Below are 11,603 nucleotides of genomic sequence, written 5' to 3' on the forward strand. Positions count from 1 at the left end.
GATTCATCCTCACCTAATATCTCCTGTATTAACTTGTACTTTTTTTATTTTTAAAGCAATGGTTGCTATCCTAGCCAACTGCACTGTCCTGTGAATTTTAGATGCTGCCCCCTTCACCGATCATTGAAAAGGGCCTTTTAGTGAAGTACAAAAGCATAATGGAATATTATTTCAAATTATTCCACAACATTTGTGGAAGGGAGTTGATTTTCCCATTCATATTTTCTCCACTTACATTCTTTTTTATTTTTTAATACTTTTTTAATCAATTTTATTAATTTTTGTTCTTTCTTTTTCCTATTCTACATTTACTCTACATAAAAGTTTTATTTTTTCTCCTCTTACACTCTCTTGGGTTTTTCATACTTTTTAAGCATTATTGAATCAATTTGGTTGGATTTGATTGATATGACTGCAAGGTTTATTTGTCTTTATAACTTTTGTTTGCACTTGAATGGTTGAATTTTCCTAGCCACCAAACGTGTTTTTTTTTTTTGGCAACTCATGCTGTGATTTTAATTTGAACTCTGGTATTTACTTTGTTTTTTGTTTCTTTGTGGTCACTTTGGCCATCTCTGTATTTTATTGTCTTATGCATTCAAATTTAATTACTCTTCCAAAAAAATATGTATATATTATGGCTACAAGGACATAAGTGTTTGCGTCAAGTGGACCATATAATTTTGCCTAAACAATGGAGTGCAAGTTGGAAAATTAAGTATAAAAAAGAAAAAAAAAAGTAAAATAAGGGTAGAATAGAAAAAAAAAAGAATTAAAATAAAATAAAATGTACAACTTTTAGTAGAATACAAACCATGGGAATTTAAGTGCTGCACTGTCCAAATTTCTGCAAATCACAAATTTCCAAACATACATGAGAATTTTTTCATAATTAGAAGGAAAAATTAGCTGGTGGTTGGTTATCAGACCGCAGAGGATGTCTCTTAGTTAACTAATGGAAATGGCTACGTTGAGGAAGACGTACGACCCCATCAATTGTGTAGCCCTACATTATTATTGAAATAGCCCTTCGTTATATATTATGTGAATGTTTTTTTTGTGTTGACCGGTAGCTCTAAGTCAGCTTCATGGGATTGGTTGGTTTAGGTCGTATTCATATCGGATCAGATGTGATGGCACAAGGGTGGTCCTTGGATTCATCAAGATCATCATGGACATGGACCATATATATAAATAATGTGATGAGACTAGACAATTGGAATCGCTGATTTGGACCGTTGAAGTGAATACTGTACCAATTTTTTGGAAGCATGTGTAAGCGAGCTGTCGACATTCCTTGCGCATGAAGTGAATGTTTTCATGTTGTGTGCGTGATAGGACTCTTCTAATATATAAGATACTTTTTTGTTTAAATGCAATAATTAAGTTGATGGCTGTCTTCTGAAGATCATATATATATATATATATATATATATATATTAAGGTTTATTTATTATAATGGTTCTTGAGTTATACGCAAGTTTTGTTCTGGTTTTCCAACTTGTTTTTCAGTTTATGTCGTCTTTCTATTCTTGCGCACATTACAATTTCTTCATTTCGTCTCAATTTTCACCTATTTGAGGAGTAAAATCGTCAATTTGGATCCGTATTAGTGAAGAAAAAACTGACGGAATGACAAAATTGAAACATGCGTGAGTTGGAGGACGGCATAAACCAAAAAACGAGCAGGAGGACAATAGAAACCAAAAAACTAGTTGAATGACCTAGATAAAACTTGGGTACAAATAATGAAAACGAAATGATTGAAAAGTGAAAATGAATCATAACTAATAAAAGTAGGAACCCCATAGAAAGAGGAGCAACATTCAATTATCATATTTTCATTGAGATCTCAATGAATAGTTGACGCACAAATGAGTAGTTACTGTTATATATATATATATATATATATATATATATATATATATTCCTGGATGCAAGATCCAAAGCTCCTCCCAAAAAAATTCATTAAAAAGAAAGACCTTTTTAAATTTTAACAATCACCATGTGCTTCTCAATTATTCGGCGCTGAAAGTTGAGTGACTTCCAGTTGGATGAATTCGATGTATATCAAGTCATATTTTCTTGCTGGTTCTTTCCTTGAATCTAGAACTCACTTTTCAGACAAGAATGAACCTAATTGAGTTTCATCAGATTGTGAATCTCCTATTAAAAAAAAATATATGAATTAAAACATTAATTCTAAAATTAATTTCTAATTAACATCATATATTTATAAGGGGCTTATATCTCAAATGATCAAGAGCAATTACTTTTGCATCTGACATCCTTGGTTCCATTTCTTCCTGTTTTAATATCGCTTGTATTTATTTTTTATTTTTAAAAAAAAAACATATACTCCACTTCAAGCTCCTCTAGAATCTACAATAATTTGAGTCTTTTCTCATAATCTTACACGCATGCATTTCCTTTGTACTCTAGTCACGGGCTCGAAGCTCGAGAACACCACATGTGCATATTGCAAGTTTCTTTAATAGTGTCCATCAACTTTAACCATGTTTTGTACTTACGGAATGCATTCTTTAAACATTCTTTTCTAGACTTTCTCCCTTCTCTCAACACAAATTCTTTTTGAAAAAGCTCCCTCAAAGTAATAATAAAGTCAGGCATGCATGTACAGCTTTTGAAGTGTTTGCTTGCAGCAAAGCCAGACATGCTTTGTGTCGATTATTTTGACCAAAGTTGCAAAAGCGCTAGCAACAAAAAAGCTACATATGTACTCCCAAGAGAGCTCTATTTGCCATACTTTATGTGGGTTTTCATATTTTTAGCCAATTAATTAGTGGCTTAAATTATTTCTCTGGTAGGTAGACATCGTGACTAAATACAAAAGCACGGAATCCGTAGACACAATCACTATGAAAATGGACTCTATAATATTGGCAAAGGACAGATTAAGCACTAGAAGACATTAATCCACGTAATTATTAATCCGAGGGATTTCGACATCATTTTCTTTATTTTATGTGGGTTTTGGAATTTTCTGAGATGGTAGGTAACATGTGCATGTGGAATATTATCATTCCACGTATGATGCATGCATATTTTTATGTTGGTGTCTTTCTTTGTTTTATGCTATGATGTGTGATTGGTGAATGTTGGTGTCTTTCTAATAGAAAAATGGGTTTAGATTGGAGAGCATGTGGAATATCAAGAAAACTATTGTGTGGTTCAAAATTCAAACAGACAGGCACGTATTCACCAACTACTATAGCTAGTATTTGGGTAGTTGTTAAATTTTATCTCCTAATTCAAAGGGGATGAAAACAAAAAAAATCAAACTCTTGTGGAAGATGTAAGAGAATAAGTACTCTGCCACTGAAGTTAAATTTCATATATTTTTAAATTCAGTTGAAAATCAAGTCTTGTATTTTCCTCGCCATTATAGTCACGGTGTAGTTCACATGTAATATTTTTTTTTAATATTACAAATTAAAAGTTAACCATAAAATACAACACGTGTTGCACATTACAAGAATGAGTAGTTCTTCACTATACTTAAAAGTGATTAGTAAATGATGAAAACATAGTGCAGTTTATGCATATTTGAGTTATGTCAGTTTATCAGGGCTTTGTTTGTTTTTGTTCACCCGAATTCGATCCCCTCTCTCGATATGTTAAAATAATTTACACAACAATCACTAGTATAAAAGAATACTTATATTTATATATATAATACCCATTATCATTCTAGGAATAATGAAAATGAGAGAACCCAGCTATACATAGGATGGTTTGTTGGGGGCAGGGAGTTGGTGATGGAGAGATAAATATATGAATTTGTCCATACGTATCTGATAATCAATTAAAGAGGACCAGACGTTTGTGATGATTAAGAATTGATTGTATTGTTCTCAGAGTTAACTCCACGACATTTATTTGTTTGAAATTAGAGAAAAGAACCGTGCCACATCATCATATTAACAAAGACAAAGAAAAAGAAAGGAACATTACTGTAGGTCCAATGTAAGCATGTCATTTAGGTTAGGAAAATAAGAGTTGCTTTTTTTCTTTTTTCTTTTTTTGAATTATAACGATATTCTATTCTAAGAAAAGGAGGGGAGTTTCGAACGTGGGACTACTCAGTGAGGGGAGAGCAAACCACTAGGGCACTCCACGTCCTTTGAGTTGCTAAATTTATGTAATGTTGTTATTATATCTTTGTTCCAAATGAAGATTTAAGCAAATTTTATGAATCAACCAAGTCCATTCATGCAATTTCACAAAACTCTTAGATAGATATATCTTAAAATAGATCATTTTCTTTTTGTTAAAAAAGGGAAAATTACATTGTTTGGTGAGTGCTTAGGAAAAAAAAGCTTAATTTAAGGGTGTAACAAAAATGAAAAGTACCAAGTACTAGAATTTGAAGGAAGTCGAAGTCGAAGTTCTTCACCTCAACATCAATTCGCAACGAGGAAGTAACCCAAATTCCTAATAGAACCATGCAAAGTCCTTTAACAAATTGTGATTAATCTAAAATGTCACAAACTGTCTAGCTTAAAACAAGTAATTAGGTAATTAAATGAGTGGAAAACAGAAGCAAATACAATGATCTGTGATTGATAGTAACATTTCCAAGCTTCAACATTTATAAAATAAATAAAAAGGGCTTCTGAGTTTGTTGCATAGCAGTACACTTGAGTTCAACATTCTAAAACACTATTTTCATAACAGTATGATCATATGTTACATAAATATGAAATAAATAAAAACAAAAACAAAAGGAAAGAGAAAGGGGGTGTTGGGTTTGAGTGGAGCAATAGGCTAAGTTGGACTTGGTTGGTTCCTGGTTCTTGGGATGTTGGGCTTGGTGCTTCAAGTGTTAGTGAGCTCATGTTTTCACCCAAAATCCATCTTTGGACACCCATTCTAAAATTTGAATAAATTTATTGTTTTCTCTGGACATAGAAGGAAATTACCAAAATACTCCAACTACAATCACTTCTGATCGGGACACAAAATTTGAGCAGCCTGTGGCTTATGTCCTGATTTTGTGATCATTTGAGTTGGTGGCTTGTGTTGGATTCACCCGCCATCAGTCACTGGAATATCTAAGAATCTACAGGTTAGCAACAGTCCAACATCAGAATTTGACAAATTAAAATACAAAAAATAACGAATGTTTTCAAAACTAAAATTTCACACCTGCTAGTTTTTATAGGTTCTTAAGTTAAGAATTGGTGTTGGTCATAATGACCCGTTGGTCTGTCTCTTTGATCGAGCCTGCATTTCACAAACGTAGAAGTTGTTCTATAATTACAGGCCTGAAGAGGAAACAAATTTGTGCACTTTTTTTTTTTTTTAAGATTTAAATATACAGAGTGGAATGTATACCTATAGAAATTGCAGTGCTTTTGAATACTGATGTGTCACATAATGCTGGACTCAGTTTGCTCCCCATTGCAAAAAATATTCCCTCAGGTGAGACAACTGGACACCTTTTCTTCAATGGTGGTGATGTGTAGCACATATATAGCTTCAATCAACTCTCCGCACTTTTTCTCAAGGAACTTTATCAAAAGCGACTTTTGCTCAGTGCCATAGCAAAAGAAAATGTGATATATATATATATATGGGAGAGAAGATGCTGAGTCACTCACTTGAGTTTAATCATTTTCTCAACAACAATTCTCACACCACTTTCAAGTTTCAACTATTTCGCATTTCAGGATGATACTTTCCCAGACTATTGAATTTGGCGCTAGAACCGTTCGTGGTCAACTAAAGATTTAAACATAAATATTAGAAATCATTATTTCGTAACGGGAAAAGAATTACGATTATGAATATTAACAAATTATTAAGTTAAATGAAAAGTAGGTGAAGAAAATAGAATGCACAGTTGATTTACGAACCAAAAATAATAAAAGGAAAAAGAAAATCATACCATATATTCTTGGAATATGAGAAATCTTGGGCCATTCTGAGCCACTCTCCTTGTTGCATCTCTCTTTTAGAAGGGGACAATCCCAAATCAATATGCTTTCTAATTTGGTGAGACATTGCATAGCTTCGAGTGTAGGTAGATACATCATATTCTTGCAACAACGTATATCCAGGGACCTAAGACATGTAAGGTTTCTCAACCACTCTGGAAGAGCTTCCATTCCGTCAAAGGATTTCACTTTGAAAAATGTTAGAGAAGTCAAGTGTTGAATTTGTTCAGGCAAAGACTTGAGCTTAGGCCAACCCCATAACTTTAATTCTTTAAGTTGTGATGTAACCTGAAAAGTAGGGAATGAATCGAGCTCCTTCCAAAAGCCACCGATTTCCAATGTCTTCAAGTGGATGAGGCAGGATGTTATTGCTAACCCACTGGGTAGACTTTTCAATCCATCGCAACAACATATCTCCAATTCATTGAGGTTTGTGAGGGATGAGAGGTCTAGACTTGGAATAGATTCTACATTCGGCAAATTTCTTATTCTCAACACCTCAAGTGAAGAACATGATTCTAGCCCTATTGGCAGACTTGTCAATCCATGGGAATCTTCGATTCTCAATTCACGAAGGCATGTGAAGCCGAGTAAACTTGGAACAGACTTTGGACTCCTGCTGCAACCAAATATAGACAACTTCCGGAGGGATGAGAGGCTGTGAATCAAAGCGGATGTTAGCATATCACAATTCGATATTGTCAACTCCTGAAGAGAGGTACAATAATCTAACCCACTTAGTAAACTTGACAACTCCAGACAGCCTGTAATATGTAATTTGCAGAGGGATGGGAGGCCGTGTGTAATTGGAATCAACTGTAGACTATCGCAATCTTGTACAGTCAGGTTCTTAAGAGATGTTGTGAGTAGCCCATCAGGCAAATAAGCAAGAATAGGACACTTGGAAATATGCAATGATTCAAGAAATGCGCAAGAGCCAACTAAATCAGGAGGAGCAATACAAGTTAGCTCCTGACAATCTTGTATCTCCAAGTATGCAAGATTCTTGTTGTTTTTTAACATCCCATCTGGCAGAGAAACAAGTCCGCTTATCTTCCTTATTGTGAGCGAAGTAAGAGTGGTCAGCTTATTGCTTATGTTTGCTACTGGCATGCCGCTGCCCATGGAATATATCTCCAACTTCTTGAGAGATGGAAAATGGCTGGGAGCACTTCTCAATTTATCACAATTCCACAAACACAGGCTCTCAAGGCAAGGAAACACCACTATGTCTGCTTCTGGCCATTCAGTTATGTTCCTGGCTTTATAAATAGTTAAACTTTTCAATGCAGGAAACGAACTACTCATGATCCATGATGGACATTTATCACCCATGAAGTTGGAAAACTCTAAAACTTCCAGTTTATTAGGGTGTGGTTGAAGGCCTTCTAGTACCTCTTCATCATTGGTGAAGCTTGACCTGTCCTCCGCCCATTCCAACCATAACTGGCGTATGTTTGTCTTCTCCACTAATTTTGCTTTCTTGGCTTCTTCTCCATCTCTCACGTTCTGTATATTATAGATGGATAATCTGCCTTTTAACAGGTTTAAGCCAGCCAGCTCCTCTATTCCACAACCTGTCTCATTACCCACCCTGAAAAATTCTAATGTTCGGAGATTAGTCAATCGCCCCATCCCTGCTGGAAATTTCATACCATACGGAAGAAAATAAACATGCCTCAAGTTTATCAAATTTTGTAGTTCCTTTGGATGCTCTTTAAGTCTGACCCCGTACATTCTTAATGTTTGTAGATTATAAAGCTTTCCAACGGATTTGGGGAGTGCTTTGATCTTTGTATAGGAAACATCCAAATATCTCAAGTGTTTCAACTTTCCAATTGAAATTGGCAACTCCTCAATATCAGCTTTATATAAATTTAAGACAAGCAAACCTCTAAAGTTCGGCAAGATATCACCAAGACCTTCAATATTCAAGAAAAGCGAGCGCGATTTATAAGCACTTCTTTTTGGAACTCCTTGTAGCTCTGAGGTAGGAATATGTGCCACATGTCGAGTCTCATTGGAGTCATTGCTTTTCCGTTTTGACACATGTTCTGCGAGATCATGCACAAGGTCGTGCATCTTGCACTTTATAATACCACCAACACCATACTTTTTAACATCTTGAAAGAAAGAGTTGTTCAATAGAATATTAAAATATTCATTTCCTATATCCTCCATCTCTAGATTACGTCTGTTGGGAGGAGAAGGGTAAAGCAATCCTTGAGCCATCCAAAGGTTGATCAAGTCATCCTTTTCAATTTCAAAATCTTTGACAAACATTGAGCAATATGCAAAACATTGTTTCAAAGATGGTGGTTTCAATTCATCAAAACTCAACTTCAAAACCGACAAGATTCTTTCTTCTCCTTCCGGTAAATCCCATATTCTACTTTCTAGAATTGACCGCCATCCATCAGTATCTTTGGAACGCATCATATTTCCCAAAACCTAGTATACATGAGAGTTTGAATTTGTATTAAATGATAATAATGTAAATTAGCAATAATAGCAATATAAAACAGAAGAAGTTATTGGCACTCCAAAAAAGTCATCATGTACCCCTCACTTAAAATATTATCATAACCTGTAATAACCCAAACCCTAATTAATATTTAATTATAAATTATTTAGAGTAAAAAGACAATTTTGCCCTTGAGATATTTTAGTATAGAAAAAGTTGACTTTATTCAATGAACATAGTTTTTATGATTTCATTTACTGCTTTTAAATATTCTAATTAATATGCTACCGAGTTGGATAACCTTAAAGGGTATAGAAATAAGAAATCTATTTAAGTATCAGGTTAAATGGCAGCAGAGTTTTTAAGTTAAATGGGAATTAATTTATTTATTAAATCTTTCATAAATTTCTATTTTCCTTAGAAACCACCATAGGTACCCAAACATAATAAAGTTGCCTTCGGTTTATATGTTGCCTTCGGATTAAAATCAGTTGCCTTCGGATTAACATCAGTTGCCTTCGGTTAGGTCAGCATGCTTGACCCTGCCTCACGAGTCTTAGGGTTATCCGGACCATGGGAGCGAGGATTTGTGGATCAGGTCGACTAAACGTCCTCTGAATCCTGCGAGGATTGCGACTCGGGCCGACTTTATGTCACCGAGACCTGCGAGGTCATGTCATCAATGGTGACACATGGAATTGACGGTTGATAAGGAATTGACGAATTAAAAGGAATTGATGGATATCAAATGGGTACACTTAGGTGGTAGATTAAAGTTGATTTCAATGTTTTCAAGAAATTACCGTTTGATTTAAGAGTGTGATTGGCTTTATAGATATAAATATTGATTCATTGATTTCAGTACGAATATAATTAAGAAAAGGATTTAGTTTTCATAACTGTTTTTACAATGGGGTTAGTATGTTTGTATAGTATTTTCAGAAAGCTTTATTTTTTGTCCACTCACAGTTTAAATGTTTTGCGGCCCCAGACAGTAGACGTGATTCAGCTCGCCACCACCGGGCCAAGTCCACCTTCCGCCACACCCCTTTACAATGTAAGAAATTAAACTTACATATCTTCATTTCTCCCCCAAAATCTAATATGGATTTTAAAAAATAAAAAAATAAAAACCAACAAAATCAGCCACAACCCCAACTAACCCCCTTTAGCCACAGCCCCATCCAAGCCCATCCTCAATCCATCCCCACCAACCTCCCCGACATAAAATCCCACCCCACCACCGGGGCACACCTGTGACACCACCAAGCTCTTCTTTGCTCTTGCATGATTTGCTTCCCCACCAAGTATGCATGTAGTGGGTGGTTGTTTGGGCGGAGAAGGGGTGGGGCTGCACGATTTGTTTTGGTTCTGCGTGTGCGAGGGAAGGCCAAAAGAACTTGAGGGGTAGAACTGACATTACTCATTACTCATTATTATAACATTTCTCGTAAGTTTTTTTTTTTTTTTCCTGATTTAAATGCTGTATTATATTTCAATAGACATTTCTCGAAGTTTTAAAGCAAGCTTGTCAGTTTTAAATCAAAACTACCAATATATCTACTAATATAAACATATTTTAATCCTTGCTAGTAAGTGGCATTATGTTAACATAATGCTAGAATGAACTATAAAATAGAAAGAACCCCTTGAACCAATATTTTTCCGTCTTAAGAAAACTAATAAGAGAAGAACACTATCAATTTCTTGTGGGTTAGAGGTTTATAAATGAAGAACACATAAGAACAAGAAGAATGCATGCAAAAAGTACTTCAACACATACCTTTGCCACTAATGGTACACCTGCACACTTTTTCGCAATCTCCCTTCCAATTCTCTCTTGATCTTCACTCAAAACAGCACTCGCATCTGAAAACGCTTTATACTTCAATATGCACCAGCATTGATCCTCCGATAGTTTTTCCAGAACACATGTGGGAAGTGTCTGCACGATTGATGAAACACTCACGTTGCTGCGGGTAGTGACAAGGATTTTGCTTGCTTTAGTGCTTGTAGCATTCAACAAGCAACTCATCAAATCGTCCCATTTGTTAGGATCGTCATTCCAAACATCGTCAAGCACGAGAAGATATGTCTTCCCTTTCAAATCTTCTTGCAGGTTTTCACAAATTGTTGCTTTACCCTTTATCCCAGCTTTCTCTGGTTTAAGACATTCCAAGATCCTGCTTAAGATTGTCTTGACTTCAAAAGGAGTAGATACACATACCCATATTTTTTGATCGAAGTGTCTACCTATCTCAGGATCATTATATACGGATTTAGCCAAAGTTGTCTTCCCCAAGCCTCCTATACCCACAATGGCCATAACAGAGAGACAATTCTCTTGGTTCTTACCAGAGTTGATCAAGGTTGTAACTATCTCCGACGCAACCTCCTCCCTTCCAACAATGTACTTTTCATCTTGATCAAAGCTTGAGACAGTTTCCCTATCAAGACCTCCAATATTATGAGAGGATGCATCAACAAACGTCGACCTAGTAGCAACCAGCCCAATACCAGCTGCCTCATTCTTCAGGTTTGCCAAAGATGCATTGATGTTCTTAATTTTATGTGCCATTTTGAGACGAAATGCAGTGGGATTATGGTGTGAAAAGAAGTTGAGCACCTTTTTCTTGATCTGGTTTTGGATCTCCACTTTCTGCCGGAGAAGTTCATATCCATATTCATCCAACACATCATCAGCTTCATGAGCTATGTCTTCAAGATCCTTCACCCACATCTCCACCCTCTCACCCCGAACTTGTGAACGTTGTGCATCTCTTAGCATAGCTTCCAACTTGGATAATGAGTCTCGCAGACTTGTTAGATCTCCTTTGAATCCCCAGAGAAGACTGAGTTCTTGCTCTGCAAGTGAAGCCACCCTCGTCAGAATTCCCTCCGCACCAAAAGTAAGAAACTCTGCAGCCATATTTTCTTTCAGTGTTGCTCAAGACAGAGAACAGAATGCTTAGTTTGGGTTAGAAAACTAGAGCAAAATTGAGGACGCAATGTATGTTTGAGAAGGTTGTGAGGGATTTGTAGACAAGAAGGTGCGTTATATGGCTGGCGTCAAAAGCTATAATAATTTAGGAGAGCACCAAGTTATTCTTTATCCCACTCCAGTCCAAAACCAAAAAGTCACATGAAATTAGGAAGAGTTCATACGACGAGATTAGGTT

At 35.7% G+C, this 11,603-nt stretch overlaps 1 protein-coding gene across 2 annotated transcripts; it reads right to left on the reverse strand.

Moving 5' to 3' along the window:
- Nucleotides 1-4,583: 4,583 nt before the first annotated feature.
- Nucleotides 4,584-11,603, reverse strand: LOC110757361 (putative disease resistance protein RGA3). 2 transcript variants are annotated; one of them, XM_088249498.1, is made up of 6 exons: nucleotides 10,208-11,603; nucleotides 5,912-8,411; nucleotides 5,625-5,745; nucleotides 5,359-5,534; nucleotides 5,170-5,247; nucleotides 4,584-5,066 (listed from the first exon to the last, which is right to left on the reverse strand). In XM_088249498.1, exons 1-3 carry the CDS (start codon nucleotides 11,351-11,353, stop codon nucleotides 5,726-5,728), a joined length of 3,666 nt encoding a protein of 1,221 aa, XP_088105624.1. In that variant the 5' UTR covers nucleotides 11,354-11,603; the 3' UTR covers nucleotides 4,584-5,066; nucleotides 5,170-5,247; nucleotides 5,359-5,534; nucleotides 5,625-5,725. The 2 variants fall into 2 exon arrangements, with proteins under 2 accessions (XP_088105624.1, XP_021814641.2); XM_021958949.2 differs by having other exon boundaries at nucleotides 4,584-5,083.

Source organism: Prunus avium, chromosome 2 (genome assembly GCF_965620075.1).
Source record: "Prunus avium chromosome 2, drPruAviu1.hap1.1, whole genome shotgun sequence".
Taxonomy (NCBI): domain Eukaryota; kingdom Viridiplantae; phylum Streptophyta; class Magnoliopsida; order Rosales; family Rosaceae; genus Prunus; species Prunus avium.